At 36.2% G+C, this 16624-nt stretch overlaps 1 protein-coding gene across 1 annotated transcript; it reads right to left on the bottom strand.

Moving 5' to 3' along the window:
- Nucleotides 1–337: 337 nt before the first annotated feature.
- LOC141639032 (ABC transporter C family member 3-like) lies at nucleotides 338–16240 on the bottom strand. The gene is made up of 10 exons (XM_074448212.1): nucleotides 14828–16240; nucleotides 14655–14741; nucleotides 2692–3300; nucleotides 2439–2603; nucleotides 2075–2366; nucleotides 1766–1980; nucleotides 1365–1670; nucleotides 1215–1278; nucleotides 881–1120; nucleotides 338–780 (listed from the first exon to the last, which is right to left on the bottom strand). The coding sequence occupies exons 1-10, from the start codon at nucleotides 16223–16225 to the stop codon at nucleotides 665–667; spliced, it is 3492 nt and encodes a 1163-aa protein (XP_074304313.1). The 5' UTR covers nucleotides 16226–16240; the 3' UTR covers nucleotides 338–664.
- Nucleotides 16241–16624: the final 384 nt, after the last annotated feature.

A 16624-nucleotide genomic window follows, 5' to 3' on the forward strand; every position in this document is an offset into this window, starting at 1 on the left:
ACCCATGTTTTTGCGAGGGTAACTCCGTCACTAATGATACAGATGATTGATTGATGAGCGCTTTTTAAGAATGATATTTCCTGCTCATTGAAGGTTGCATGAATCGGTGCTGTTATAGTTGCCACTATTATTAAACCCTGTTTTCGTTACAGTATTTCGTTACCATTATCAATATTAAGCGATTTTTACTGATACAAACACGCTTAAAACAAATGAGAGAATTCTAACGAATATGCCAAATATGGAAATATGAAAATATCGAGCGCTAAAATTCCAATACCCCTCAAATCCTCGCATGTAATTGTAAGTATAAACTAATTAAGGGGTGTTTGGTTGACTCTCTTGGAATGGATTGGAGTCTTTTGGATTCCAATGTTTGGTTGGAATCTTTTGGAATGGAGTCGTAGAATTTCATACCCAACTTTCCCCCCTTGGTATCAAACTCCATTACTCCCTTCTACAATTTTGAGATGAACCAAACAAGTTTATGAAGGAATGGATTCATATTCCAATCCATTCCATATTATTGAATCAAACTTCCATTGCAGTCTGACCTACAACATCAAATTTCAAAGCCGATGCATCATCTATACCCACACGTGCGCACTCGAGTGTGTGCAATGTCATGGGCACGCACGATGCGATCAATCGCATGTAACCCATCTTATTCATCATCCGGTTTATTAGAATGAGAGGTCGACCACGCTGCTACAAGTTTTGCGAACGAGGATGACTTGTTTTCTAACAGCTTTCTTCGGGAATCGAATTCCTGTACATGCCCTGCAGCCACAAATTCCACATACAATACTTGTAATCGCATGTTTCACCAGATTATGCTTCTTTTATAAGAACAAAGTTGTAGCTAGGGAGAATTAAGTACCATTATTTAGGACCAAAATCATGTCACTATCAAGAACTGAACTCATCCTGTGCGCGATGGTAATGATTGTACACTCTGAGAAATTCCCCTTTAAAGTTTGTTGTATAAGATGATCCGTGTTTGTGTCGACTGAGGCTGTAGCTTCATCAAGGACCAAAACTTTACTTTTCTTAACTAGTATACGCCCGAGACAGACGAGTTGTCTTTCCCCCATACTCCAGTTTTCTCCATTTTCTACGACTGCAACATATAATACATAGGCATACTACTTTTAAGCATTGGTGTGCATACAATGTGAAAACAGGTGAACGGGCGAGTAGTGATGATCACTAACCTTCCGAATCCAATTTTTTCTCCGTCTTCCTGATTTTGTCTCCAAGTTGACATTTATCCAATGTCTAAAGTTAACAATCTCCAGTTAGTCCTCCGATACAAACAAGAACAATCTGAACATGCTAAATTTTTGGACCAAAATATTACAAACCTCCCAAATTTGTTCATCTGTGTAGAGTTCTAGTGGATCCAAATTGCTTCGAATGGTGCCTTGAAACATGATTGGATCCTGAGGAATGATGCCTAGTCTCGACCTTAAATCTTGAATTCCAATCCTTGAGATGTCGATGCCATCAATCAAGATTCGGCCTGTAGTAGGTTCAACTATTCGAAACAATGTCTGTATGAGAGTCGATTTACCACTTCCAGTTCTTCCAACAATGCCAGTTTTCATCCTTTTAGGGAAAGTACATGTAATCCCATGCAGCACAATTGGCAAATATGGAGCGTAACGGACCTGTACCGCAACACCATGATTACAAAAGAAGTAAACGTAAACAAATGACTGGGACGGAGGGAGTAGCTAACCTTGACAAGTAAAGAGCAACATACCTGCAAATTGTTAATGGAAATTTCACCACATGATGGCCAAGAATGATCTGGCCTGTTACTTTCTATTAAAAGAGGAGCCTCGCTAGGAATCGACATATACTGAAGAATTCTTTCGACTGATATCATGTTTGTTTCACAGTTACATAAACTCCATATCAAGCCAGAAAATGTATTGTTTAATGTGAGTCCATATGTCACAGCTATGCCTGCCATGGCTGTAAATAAAACAATCGGAAAAGTATAACTTTGGTTATTCAGGAGTTGCAATCTAGACCTGGCATAAGGACACTGGCAATAGAAACAACATACCGGGATCAATTTGTTCAGAAAAGAAGACTAGGAGGACCAAAAGGGAAGCAAATATAAGAGAGGAGAAAGCATCTAGGCGTAACATTAGCCATTTCATGGCTGCAGCATTACAAAATTGAGGCGCGGAATATGTATCTAATATCTTCATATATGTTGCTTGAAATCTTGACTGCAGATCAAAGCTTCTGATTGTTATTGCTCCTGATATCGCTTCAGAAAAGTATTGAACAACTGGAGCTGCGCAAACTCCACTCAGTCGAGCCAGTTCTCTAGCTGAAGGTATATAATACCGCTGCATGCATCAGAACACGGAGGTGAATAGAATAAATATTAATCATACAGAGAAATAAGATTATATTATTACCTGATACCAGATGCAAACGAAAACAACAGGAATGGAAATGATCAAAACTTGCCACGCTACTGCAGCCATCACAGCAAGGATCCCCACAAGTATGATTATTGCTGTCACAACTACCTGAATATGTGTCGGAATTTGATTCTCTAATGAACTTTGATCTTCTGAACACTATCCAAAGTGAATCAAACATGTTAGTTAAGTTTTCTTGATTAATACTGTAGAAGATATCAGTCACTAGTAAACAGAATTCACTTACTCGGTTGAGAATTCTACCACTCGGTGTGGCATCAAAAAACGACATGGGGGCTCGGAAAATGCACTCATGCATTTTTCGGAAAAATAAGGTGCCAGTTGTATACCCGATAGTTGCTCCAAGCATGTTTGCAACAAGGGTACTGAGTGATACTCCAGCACCCAAACTTACATAGACAATCATGAGTGTTGATCCACTAACAGGAGGTTCGATGTCTTTCGACATAGGAGTTGCCCAAGCCAACCAAAAGTTGCTCCCAATCTGAAGAACCTCACACAAAATCAGGCCAAACAATGTCAGGAGTGCCAGTCTTCCAGCAAATGCTGTTGTAATGTATTTCCAATAAACTGAAATTTCAACACTGCCCTTCTCTCGTTCTTCATCTTGTATAATTTGAGTTGGTGGCAAGCCAGTGTCCTCATCGGTTTCTCTCTTCTCGATGATATTAGTGTTATTGCTGTCACCACCTTCGACAGGTGTTAGGTTGTCTATACTTGAATCAAGTCTTGATAGAGCCGCGTTGTCTGCAGCCACAAGTTCTGCAAAATCAGAACCTGAAATGAAAATATCACTGTAGTTTCCTTGCTGTACAATCCTTCCATCTTTCATCACCTAACAAACAAGAAACAATAGTGTGATTAAATAATGTTAACATTCTATGTGGAGTCTATTGATCGAATACGAAAGAGGGGGGTGAATTGAGTATTAAAAACGATGACCGCTTTTTCGAAATATATGATATAAATTAATTACTTGATTTTATTAATTAAAATCAACTAATTAAATTATTAACAATAAATGCAAAATCGAAATAACAATAATAAAGAGAGAGAGAAAGAGAGACACACAGGATTTTGAAGTGGTTCAGTTTCACAAGTCGAAACCTACGTCCACTATTCTCGATTAATAATTTTAGTACCTTTCTAGGATTACAAAAATTACCAATCCACTCGTATAATCAACTATATGATTATAACTCAGATTGAGTATCGCTAAATACTCTAGGTTGCTCTTACGTTAATAAGAAAAATACAACGACAAATACTAATCTCACGTTATGCGAGTGAGTATACTATCCTTGTGTATTTAATATCCAATAACGATTTTCTTCGAGTGATTGACAAATTTGATGCGTGATTTTTGTATAAGCAAATATGAAAATAAGAATTAAAGCTCAAATGAATTTGCTTAAAATATTTTTCTCTCTTTGAAATTTGTAGATGTGTGTGTCAACAATTAATGTTGAATGAATGAGAGTATTTATAGTAGAGAGGATTAGGGTTTGGAATGTTCTGGAATTAGGGCATAGGAATGTTCTGGAAACAAATGACTTGAAGAACAAGAAAGAAACAAGAGGAAGGAGTTTGGCCTCCCTAGGGATTCGGCCACCCTAGGGTTTCGGCCTCCTAGGGGTTCGGCCCACCTAGGGTTTCGGCCTCTAGGGTTTGGCCGGCCTCTAGGCCTCCATCGGTCCAATACTTGCTTCTTTAGCCCGCAACAAATCGAGATAGAATTTAGTTAAAGCCCTAGGTTGCATGACGATATAAAATATCGTGTTACAAACCAATAGTTTATTTAACTTAAATTCTAATTAATTAATTCCAACCAAATAAATACTCTCTTATTTTTATAAACCATTAAAAATATATTTTCCAAAAATTAACGCATCATTTTTGTCTAGCAATGAAGTTATGTCTATTAGGTCATAACTTCACTAACCTTTAAATCAAACAAAGTAAAACCATTACCGAATGACGACCTATACTATCTAATCTTCAGTAGATCTTGAGACACGAATCGTCTCTTCACAAGTCTCTCATCTTGAGTCTCGTGGTTGTTGTTTGGTCTTGATCTTGCTTGAATACATCGATCAAGTGTATTTGAAGTTGTACCTCCTTGGTCCAAACTTCAAACTTGCGTCTTGTAATTGTCCCTTTCTAAATTAAAACTTAAGCACACAATTACACGCATATGTTTATATATTAAGTCCACATACAAATCATTCTTTGTCATTATCAAAACAATTAATTAGGACTAAAGGTCCAACAAATTCCCCCTTTTTGATGATGACAAGTCTCCTATGATTTGTGTCTAAGTCTAGTTCCCCCTCAACATAATACTTCCCAAATTATAGAACAGTTGAGCGTAGAAACTAATGATCTCTTCAAAGTTATAACTATAGAACGCCATGAGAGAATTACCTTGAGACGGTCGCAAATCATAAAAACAATTCCCCCTCTTGGCATCATTGAAAAGATAAGAACAAACATAAAACGACCAGAATAATATATTATGAAACAAGAAATAATCATGAAAACATATTATATTAAACGTAATCTAGTTCTTAATTAGCATAATAATAATATAAACTGGAATCACACAAGGAATAATGCGGAAATGAAAAAGCTAATATCCATTAGAATGGATTTTTATTTTGAGCAAGGATTTAAAAGATAAGGCTAAGGTGAATGGATTAGGGCAAATTGATCAAGGATAGCGAGGGCTCGGTGGGTTCGACCTAGGACGGGTACGGTACTCCAAGTCCTCGAGTCGCGCATGACAATGGTCTAGAAGTGCAGCTTGAGCAGTTAATCGAGTATCAAAGTTACCAATCCTCAAAGTCATTGCTTTAACTGCTTCATATATTGTTTGCATCTCAGACCTCATCTCCTTCCCAGATTGCATAAGATCATCCCCAAATTTAACCAAACTAGCCATACCTTCCTTTATTTGAACAGACTCAGAGTGAGTTCTTACCGCGGCCTTACAAACACTGTCGAGGCGCGTTTCAAACCGTGACAACACGGTCTTGATGTGAGCATTGCTAACTTCACTTGGTCCACTAGTATCAATTCTCCTTTGCTTTGTAATTAGGTCAAACAATTCTTCCAATTTCTTGTCTTGTTCATTAATTCGTCCAAGAATAGAAGTAAAGTTTGAATCCATCTTTGAATCCAACATATCAAAATTCACATTGCTTTTTCCTTCTTTTTCTCCTTTTTCTCCTTTTACCTCAAAACCTAATTCATTGCCATTAATAACGAGCTTCATATAAGATAAATAAAGATCGCTCATCTCGTCATTAGTGATAACTCCATAACTCTGCTTCCCAATTACTCCTTTCTTCTCTAAAATTCGTGAGATCCAATTCCCATAAGGCAAACTTAAAGTAGAAGCAAAATCTTCCATCTTTAGTCACACTAGCTTGTATAATTTTATGAAACACAAGCAAGGGTAGACTAACCTTTTCTCCTTCAAGCCAAGCCTTCATAATAATCATCTCATGTGCCCCGAACTTATCTCTACCTTCTTTTCTAGGGACAATAGTACTCCAAAGAAAGTTCAAAAAGAACCTCAATTTAGGTGACAACTTCGCAGCTAGGATAGTCTCAGACGAAGTAGCATCTTGTTTGAAATACCGTTTCACTATCAACCTTTTTTCAGGTAACAAACCTCCCCATTCTACGCTTGGATTGATCTCAGTTCCTCCTTCAGGAACTCGAGCCAAGTCGCGAGAAATCACCAGTGAGACTTTTATGGAAGTCTCATTGACCACAGCAAATAAATTTCCTTCCTTAAGATGAACAGAAGCATAAAATTGATATACCTCAATAGGAAAGACAGGACCACTTACAGCAACAATATTTTCCCATCCTTGATCCTTGAGAAAATTTCTGAAAAACCCAAGTGCTTTGTATTTCTTTAACCAATCAATCGAATATACTCGTCCTGCGTGAATGCGATATTGAGCAACTTGATTGACATCTCTTCTTTCTCCTTGAGTTAGTCTAAGATTATTTAGTCCATTGTTGGTGTAATCATCCATATCTTTGTGCGTAAAGGATACGTGAAGAACCATCTTGAAGTTTATAGTTCTCAGTCTTTGAACTTACCTCAATTTCCGAAACCATCTTCCCCTTACCTTTAAACAATTTCCGACGCTTGGTGAGGTTGGCCGGTTGGTCGGCATTGGACCGTGGGGAACGGAGGTGGTCGGCCGGTGAGGTGGAGCGTGTGCGAGGTGGTGATTGGCTTACCTTCTTTCTAATGACAACATGTTTCTTTGATTGAAAACGGGTTGTAGGTTGATTAGTCATTATGAAAATAAAAGATAGAAGGTAATTAGGGTTTAGAGATTATAATTGATGAGAATTATGGTGAGATTAAAGGGGTATATATAGTATAAGGAATTTGAGTTAAGGTAAGATTAGGTTTCCTTAATAGATAGAGAATAATACCAATTTCCTTATTTCTTTAATGCCTTTTTTTTTCGGCATCTTTCTCTCTTTTTTTTTGTTTCGTGCGTTTTTTTTTTTTTTTTTTTTTTCGCACTTCCTTTTTTTTTTGTTTTTGGCATTATCTCCTATTTGATATAAGATTAGGAAAGAAAATCTTTGATGGAGTTTAGGTAGGATTTGTGGAGGAATATAATAAGATAGAATTATCTTTATTATATTAAGGCAATTTATTGTAGATTTTGTCGATTTTTGTAAGGAAATGTGATTATGCAGAATATAAAATATTACCATACACATAAGCAAGATATAACACGTAAAATAAATATTATTTAACATAATTAAACTTGCAACAAAAATATACGGACACAATCGTACAATCTTATCTTCCTAGCTGATCATTCGGGTTCCCGGACATAATTATGACGGATTTAATTATCACTAATTAAACCAATCTCAAGTCTCAATAACTCAAAGCGTTTTCTAGCTAATGCCTTAGTCAAGATATCAGCCCATTGCCTTTCAGTACTACAAAATTCAAGTGAAATGTTGCCTTTCTCTACATGATCCCGTAGAAAATGGTGTCGAATATCTATATGTTTGGTCCTCGAGTGCTGGGCAGGGTTCTTAGAAATTACTATAGCACTCGTATTGTCACACATAATAGGCATACGACCTACATTTATACCATAATCACATAGTTGTTGCTTTAACCAAAGTAATTGAGAACATACCAGTCCTGCAGACACATACTCGGCTTCAGCAGTAGACATTGCAACTGAATTTTGCTTCTTTGATCCCCATGTGATAATACAAGGTCCAACAAACGTTGCATACCCAGAAGTGCTTTTCCTATCTAAAGAACATCCAGCATAATCTGCATCTAATATCCTACTAGATCGAAATTACACTCAAGTGGATACCATAAATATAAATTAGATGTACCAATTAAATATCTCAAGATACGTTTAACTGCAATCATATGTGATTCTTTAGGGCACGATTGAAATCGAGCACAGACACATACACTAAACATTATATCAGGACGACTTGCAGTTAAATATAAAAGTGAACCAATCATACCTCGATATGTAGTCTCATCGACACACTTACCATGTTCATCTATAGTCATCTTCTTTTCTGGTACCATAGGTGTATCGTATGATTTTGCATTTTCCATACCGAACTTTCGGATTAGTTCCTTGATATATTTCTGTTGGTGTATCTTTATACCATCCTTTGTTTGTTGAATTTGTAAGCCTAGAAAGTACTTCAGTTCTCCCATCATGCTCATTTCAAACTCAGAAGTCATTAGATCAGAAAAATACTTGCACAATTTTTCATTAGTAGAACCGAATATAATATCGTCTACATAAATTTGTACAACAAGTAAATTTGAACCCTCGGATTTTAGGAACAAGGTTTTATCGACAGATCCTCTTGTAAAATTATTTTGTAACAAAAACTTGGATAATCTGTCATACCATGCCCTTGGAGCTTGTTTCAAACCATATAAAGCTTTGTCTAATTTATAGACATGGTTTTGAAACTTGCTATCTAAAAATCCGGGAGGTTGTTCTACATAGACTTCTTCCTCCAAATAACCATTAAGAAATCTTTGTCTTAACGTCCATTTGGAACAGTTTCATTCCTTTATGAGCAAAGAAAGGCAATAATGAGACGTATAGCCTCAAGTCTCGCTACAGATGCAAAGGTCTCGTCATAATCGATCCCTTCCTGTTGATTGTAGCCTTGGACAACTAGTCGTGCCTTGTTTCTTGTAATAAGTCTGTATCGTCAATTTGTTTCTAAACACCCATCTAGTACCAATAACGGTTCGATCACTAGGTCGTGGCACTAAGTGCCATACCTTATTGCGTTCGAATTGTTGAAGCTCTTCTTGCATAGCGGTTATCCAATCAGGTTCAGCAAGAGCTTCTTTGATATTGGTAGGTTCAATGGTTGATAGAAACGAAAAGAACAGCGAGAAATTATTCAAGGACCTTCTAGTTTTAATGCCTTGCTCTAGATCCCCTAGGATTTTGTCCAAAGGGTGGGAGCTTTGATGTTTCCACTTTTTGAGAACTCTAGGCTCATTATCATTTGATGGACTAGCTTCATCTGCAGACGAAGAATCATGATTTGTTCCCCCTGAGTTGGACTCGGGATTTTCTTCAGAAGCATCACTAACTTCATTAGTCATATCATGATTTGGATCGGAAGTTACAACATCATTAGGTATAACTTCAAGATCTCTTTCTTTATCCAAGGAAGGGTCGATAGTATCATTAACTATGGACTCATCACTTCTCTTAGGATTGTTTGCGAGAATTCTCTAGTTCATCATTGATACCTTGAATATCTTCTTCTTCATTTAGAGGCTCATTTCTTGCTAAAAAGAAATCGGGCTCATCTGGATCCTCTTCTTCCTGTTCAGCTTTATCAAGCACATTATCTTCGTCAAAGCGAACATGAACACTTTCTTCTATGCGCAAGGTTCTTTTGTTGAACACTTTGTAAGCTTTACTATGATCCGAATATCCCGGAAAAACGACTTCATCACTTCGGGGGTCAAATTTTCCTAAATTTTCTTTTCCATTATTATGAACAAAGCATTTGCTCCCGAAGCAACGGAGATGTGATATATTGGGTTTTCTCCCTCTTAAAAGTTCATAGGGAGTCTTTTTCAAAACAGGTCGGATCATAGCTCTATTATGCACATAGCATGCGGTACTAACGACTTTCCGCCCCAAAAGCTTCTAGGAAGGCCACTACACAAAAGCATAGTACGAGCCATATCCTCTAGGGTTCGATTCATACGTTCCACGACACCATTTTGTTGTGGGGGTACGTGGTGCGGAGAAGTTATGCCCCACACCATTTTCCCGACAATATTCTATAAATGATTGATTGTCAAATTCCGTGCCGTGATCCGTCCGAATCGAAATAAGCTTATTATTATATCTATTTTGGGCAAGCTTCATTAATACCACAAACTCATCGAAAGTTTCATCTTTAGAAGAAAGAAAGATTGGCCAGACGTACCTTGAGTAATCATCGACTAGAACAAATACATACTTTGATCCACCACGGCTTCTAACTCTCATAGGTCCACATAAATCCATGTGTACCATCTCAAGTGGTCGTTTAGTGCTAACTATTCTCTTAGGTTTAAAAGAGGATTTAACATGCTTGCAGCGGGCACATGAGTCACACATTGTCTCTTGCTCGAAATTAATTGAGGGCAAGCCTTCAACCAAATCCATGGACTTAAGTTTCTTTAAAATAGTTGGACTAACGTGTGCAAACCTCTTGTGCCACAAGCAAGACTCATCTGAAGTTACTTTCATACACGTAAAGGAATTTGTATTGTGACATTTAAGTCAATCATATACACATTCCTCATACGGTGACCCTCAAGTAAAACATTACTAGTACCTTCAATTATGATACGACAAACATCGGCATGAAAGACAACTCTATTTCCTTTGTCACATAATTGAGAAATGCTAAGTAAATTGTGTTTAAGACCACTTACCAGATATACTTTATCGATTGAGTGAGAGGTTGAAATTCCAATTTTTCCTACTCCAATAATCATACCCTTCTTGTTATCTCCAAAGGTAACCTTGCCACCAAAGAAGGGCTCTAGTGAAAGAAAAGGACTTTGTCTCTGTCATGTGTCTCGAGCATCCCTTTGTCGAGATACCATAAATTATTTTCTTTCACTTCTTCCTGCAAGTGAATCAAATACAACTTTTAGGTACCCAAGCTAAGTTGGGTCCTTTATGGTTAGTAATTCTATATATTTGATCCTTTCTAACCCATACTTGTCTTGTTATTCTTTTGGCTTTGACATTGGGTTGTCTAACAATCGGAACATAAGGTACTTTAGGTTTAGCTCTAACAAAAGTAGCTCTAGGTCTAGTACCTTCATGAGACGCTCTAGGTTTAGGGTTTTGAACTTTGGGCTTGAATGTATGCTTTCGATTCTCATTTATTTTGTTTGATTTTGAAGGAACAGATGAGTAATCAAAAGCCATATCATAAGTCCATCTAAACTCATTATTGCGTTCTTCATTGTCGTTGGGTTCATCTATAGTAGAGACATCATCTTCTACTATGAAATCACAAGTCTTAGCAGTTTCGACATTCTTTTTCTTATCCCAAGCAAGTTTGACACAATTGACTTGTATATGTCCAGTAGAGCCACAGTAATTGCAAATCAAGTATTCTGGAAGATTAACGTATTTTCTTTTTCTGAAATCATTTTCAGAAGGATTCGATTTGCATTTATCATGGTCTCTACGACTATAGCATTCATGACCAAGTCCCATCTTCATGTTGTTATCAGATTGTTCAGTAAGGAAGTTTAAAACCTTTGTGCTACCTTCCCACTTATCATGAACTTTTCGAGCATGTAAAAGTAATTCTTTCAAGGACTCAATTTCTTTTTCACATTTTGAATGATCTTCTTTTGAATCCTTGGAAGAGCTACCTTTCTCAAAGTTATCACGAAATTTATCAAAACGTTCATTTAAGACACGTTTCTCAATTTCATGTTGTTCCTTAAGTTTGGACATGCTATTACTAGTTTCTTCTAATTGCTTAGTGAGAAATACAATTTCTCTCTTGTGTTCGGAAACCACACTATCTTTCCCATTAAGCTCATCTTTTAAGATCTCATTGACTTTCTTCAACTCAGAGGTTATAGCATCACTAGCTGTAACTTTAGCTTGAAGATGCTTAATGTTGAGTTTGAGCTCTGAAGTTATAGCATCACTAGCCTTAACTTTTGATTCAAGAGCTTTCTTCTCAACATTTGTCATGTCTGAAGTTGCAGCTGGAGTAGCCATAACTTTAGATTTGAGCTTTTTGGCGTTGGCTTTCAGAAGTTGGTTTTCCTCAGCAATATCTAAAATCTGTTCCCTAAGGTCTTTTAACTCTAGACTTTGTTCATGACAGTGATCAAGGGTATGTTCACAACACTTAAGTAAATTTTCCTTAGAAAGTTTCCTAACACGCTTTTTAAGGTCAGGATAATTTACCTCATCATCCTCTCGAATCGAATCTGAATTTCCGACAAGACATCTCTCAAAGATTGCTTTCATTGTCGCTTTCGGAGAATAGGTCAAGACTGACGTTACTTAGACAAACGTTGGCAGTTTCTTCTTCATCTTCGGATTCGCCATCTTCAAAGTCCAAGTCTCCCCAACAATATGCCATCATAACTTGCCTGAATTCCTTCTTTGTTTTGTCACGCAGATTTTTGTCTTTTATTTTCTTCCATGTAGGGCAATCTTTGATCATATGATCATTTTCACCACATTTGAAGCATCCACGATTAGAGAAAGACCCTTTTGACTCAAAATTTTTCTTGGGAGTTTGCTTTGATTTGTTATTGGTCTTATTTTGATTTCGAAAGAAGGGGTTTTTCCTAAGACGTTTAACAAACAAACTAGTTTCTTCTTCAATATCTGAAGAATCATCAACTTTGCTAGACTCAGCTTGTAAGGCCATCTTTTTGCTTGTGCCAACTTCCTCCTCATCCTGATTAAGAGTAATCTCGTGAGCCATTAAGGTTCCGAGTAGCTCCTGATAGGATAATGAAGTTAGGTCCTTACATTCTTCTATGACAGATACTTTATGTCTCCATCTGCGAGACATACTTCTGAGTATTTTTCTAGCAATTTCCTCGGAGTCAAAAGTTTTTCCTAAATTCTTTAGCTCATTGATGATGCTAGAAAAGCGAGAGGACATGCTATCAACTGACTCGTTTTGCTCCATGGCAAACAGCTCGTATTTTCGCATTAGTAATGCCATACGTTGCTTTTTGACAACAGTGGTTCCCTCATAGGCTAATTCTAGACCATCCCATATTTCCTTGGCAGATGAACTGGTTGAGAAACGATCGAATTCGGTAGCAATCATACCATTTTGCAATAAGCTTATTGCTTTTGAATTCTTCTCAGCCTTTTTATAATCCGCCTCAATATAGTCTTCTTCTTTCTTTTCGACGGTAGTGCCATTACTGGTTGCAAGTAAGATCTTATTCGGACCATTCTTGATAATCAACCAACACTCCCAGTCGTTTCCCTTAATGAAGTGGGTCATCATATTTTTCCATAAACCATAGTTCTTCCCATTGAATATAGGACACTTTAGGTGTTTGGAATCCATTTGATAAAAAATAAATGCAAATGAAAAACGATAAATAGACTACAAAAAAATCGATCAACTCTAGCTGTTAGGCGATCAAGAGCACGAGGCTCTGATACCAATTGTGGAGTCTATTGATCGAATACGAAAGAGGGGGGGGGGTGAATTGAGTATTAAAAACGATGACCGCTTTTTCGAAATATATGATATAAATTAATTACTTGATTTTATTAATTAAAATCAACTAATTAAATTATTAACAATAAATGCAAAATCGAAATAACAATAATAAAGAGAGAGAGAAAGAGAGACACACAGGATTTTGAAGTGGTTCAGTTTCACAAGTCGAAACCTACGTCCACTATTCTCGATTAATAATTTTTAGTACCTTTCTCCGGATTACAAAAATTACCAATCCACTCGTATAATCAACTATATGATTATAACTCAGATTGAGTATCGCTAAATACTCTAGGTTGCTCTTACGTTAATAAGAAAAATACAACGACAAATACTAATCTCACGTTATGCGAGTGAGTATACTATCCTTGTGTATTTAATATCCAATAACGATTTTCTTCGAGTGATTGACAAATTTGATGCGTGATTTTTGTATAAGCAAATATGAAAATAAGAATTAAAGCTCAAATGAATTTGCTTAAAATATTTTTCTCTCTTTGAAATTTGTAGATGTGTGTGTCAACAATTAATGTTGAATGAATGAGAGTATTTATAGTAGAGAGGATTAGGGTTTGGAATGTTTTGGAATTAGGGCATAGGAATGTTCTGGAAACAAATGACTTGAAGAACAAGAAAGAAACAAGAGGAAGGAGTTTGGCCTCCCTAGGGATTCGGCCACCCTAGGGTTTCGGCCTCCTAGGGGTTCGGCCCACCTAGGGTTTCGGCCTCTAGGGTTTGGCCGGCCTCTAGGCCTCCATCGGTCCAATACTTGCTTCTTTAGCCCGCAACAAATCGAGATAGAATTTAGTTAAAGCCCTAGGTTGCATGACGATATAAAATATCGTGTTACAAACCAATAGTTTATTTAACTTAAATTCTAATTAATTAATTCCAACCAAATAAATACTCTCTTATTTTTATAAACCATTAAAAATATATTTTCCAAAAATTAACGCATCATTTTTGTCTAGCAATGAAGTTATGTCTATTAGGTCATAACTTCACTAACCTTTAAATCAAACAAAGTAAAACCATTACCGAATGACGACCTATACTATCTAATCTTGATGTAGATCTTTGATACACGAATCGTCTCTTCACAAGTCTCTCATCTTGAGTCTCGTGGTTGTTGTTTGGTCTTGATCTTGCTTGAATACATCGATCAAGTGTATTTGAAGTTGTACCTCCTTGGTCCAAACTTCAAACTTGCGTCTTGTAATTGTCCCTTTCTAAATTAAAACTTAAGCACACAATTACACGCATATGTTTATATATTAAGTCCACATACAAATCATTACTGTCATTATCAAAACAATTAATTAGGACTAAAGGTCCAACATTCTAGTAGCCAAAATAAATTCTACAAAAATCAACAGAGATTGCATTTCTCACCAAAATTAGATCAGCTCCATTTAAGAACTCGAGTTGATGAGTAACATAAACCACCGTCTTTCTGCGTAGTAGACCCAATAAAATTTCCTATCATCCAACATAACAAGCCATCACAGACCTATCTGCATCAAAATCATCATCTTTTATATAAATCAGAAAAGTTAAAAATGCACCTTGTATAAATGAGTGCCAGTATGAGCATCAACAGCGCTAAAAGGGTCGTCAAATAGGTATATATCAGCATCATGGTAGAGAGCACGCGCAATTTGTATCCGTTGCTTCTGTCCACCACTTAAGTTGTTGATACCCCTCTCTCCGATAACTGTTTGATCACCAAAGGCCAGGATTTCCAGATCCATCTTCAAACAACAAGCTTCAATTACACAATCATATCGGACTAAATCAATCTCCTTGCCTAGTAATATGTTGTCTTGAATCGTACCACTTTGTATCCAAGGTGTTTGAGAAACATAGGCCTTCATACCACACAACTTGACTAACCCAGAAATCTTAGGCATTTCTCCTAAAATAGTTGATAATAAGCTTGACTTACCTGAACCAACTCTCCCACAAATGGCAACCTTCATACCATGATGAACTTTAAGATTTACGTTTTTCAATGTCGGGGTAGGGGAGAACATATCCCAACTGAACTCTCCATCAACAATCTCAATTGCTATGTTCATCAGTGATTCCACTCGTACTTCATCCCGACTCAAAAACGAGGCAATTCTTCCAAAAGAAACCTTGGCTTGGATCATAACGGAAATGGTCTGGGGAAGCATGTATATCGGTTGTTGAAGAACTCGAAATGTAGCTAGTGAAGACAAGATCTTTCCCGTCTCAAGCGGTATTTCGATAAAGATACATGAACCGAAAGTTACAAGTGCCACAAAAGTAGTAGCAATCTCAAAAACAAAATTCATAACAACAGAACTATACAAATACTTTCTCAACCATAAAGCCTCGACATTTCGAAGTTGAAAAATCTTTGATAAAAAACTCATTTCCCATCCATGAAGCTTTAAAATTCTCATGTTTTTCAGTGTCTCAGTAGTCATCTTGGTTCTATTATCTCTCGATTCCATGAGATTTACCTGATATTTCTCTTGAAATTTACCAATCACGGAGTTAAACACCAAAACACTTACGGTCGCACCCAAAGCAACAAATGATGCAAGTCCCAAGTTTTTAAATAGTAAGAGCAAGCCTAACAAAACCTGCAAGATGATCAACCAGGGATTGTGTATGAAACGAGCAAAGCGATCGATGTTCTTCACATCAACACCAACAAGGTTTATAAGTTCACCACTCCCCTGACCTTGCTTAGACTGCGATGAAAGTGTCAAACTCTTATAAAAAATCATAGCACTCGCTGCTGCACGATGCCTCATTCCGATTTGTTGCAGCTTAAAATGCAAGTGCCTATAAATGAAGCCTTCGAGAAGAGTTGAAACGGAAAAGATGAAAGCCAAAGTGTAACCGTGATTCTTGAACTCGACTTCCCCATTAAGACAGTTGACAAAAGCGTCGATAAGATAGGGACACACATATTGGGCTAAGGCATACATTACTGATAACAATGCAGTCCATAGTATTCCACTCCTATCTGATAAGAAGAACTGTTTTGCGAGCATGTAATTAGTAACATTATTATTATTATTATTATTATTATTATTATTATTATTATTATTATTATTATTATTATTATTATTATTATTATTATTATTATTATTATTATTATTATTATTATTATTATTATTATTATTATTATTATTATTATTATTATTATTATTATTATTATTATTATTATTATTATTATTATTATTATTATTATTATTATTATTATTATTATTATTATTATTATTATTATTATTATTATTATTATTATTATTATTATTATTATTATTATTATTATTATTATTATTATTATTATTATTATTATTATTATTATTATTATTATTATTATT

The sequence above is a fragment of the Silene latifolia genome, unplaced genomic scaffold, assembly GCF_048544455.1.
Source record: "Silene latifolia isolate original U9 population unplaced genomic scaffold, ASM4854445v1 scaffold_259, whole genome shotgun sequence".
NCBI classification, from domain to species: domain Eukaryota; kingdom Viridiplantae; phylum Streptophyta; class Magnoliopsida; order Caryophyllales; family Caryophyllaceae; genus Silene; species Silene latifolia.

Bases quoted from the DNA above. Each gene is read 5' to 3' on its own strand.
- LOC141639032 (XM_074448212.1), bottom strand. From the start codon at position 16,225: ATGTATGCCTTAGCCCAATATGTGTGTCCCTATCTTATCGACGCTTTT. The intron at 14,742-14,827 runs GTGCATTTTTAA...GTTGGATGATAG, and splicing joins CTGGCACTCATTTATACAAG to GAAATTTTATTGGGTCTACT. The intron at 2,604-2,691 runs GTAAGTGAATTC...CACTTTGGATAG, and splicing joins GTGGTAGAATTCTCAACCGA to TGTTCAGAAGATCAAAGTTC.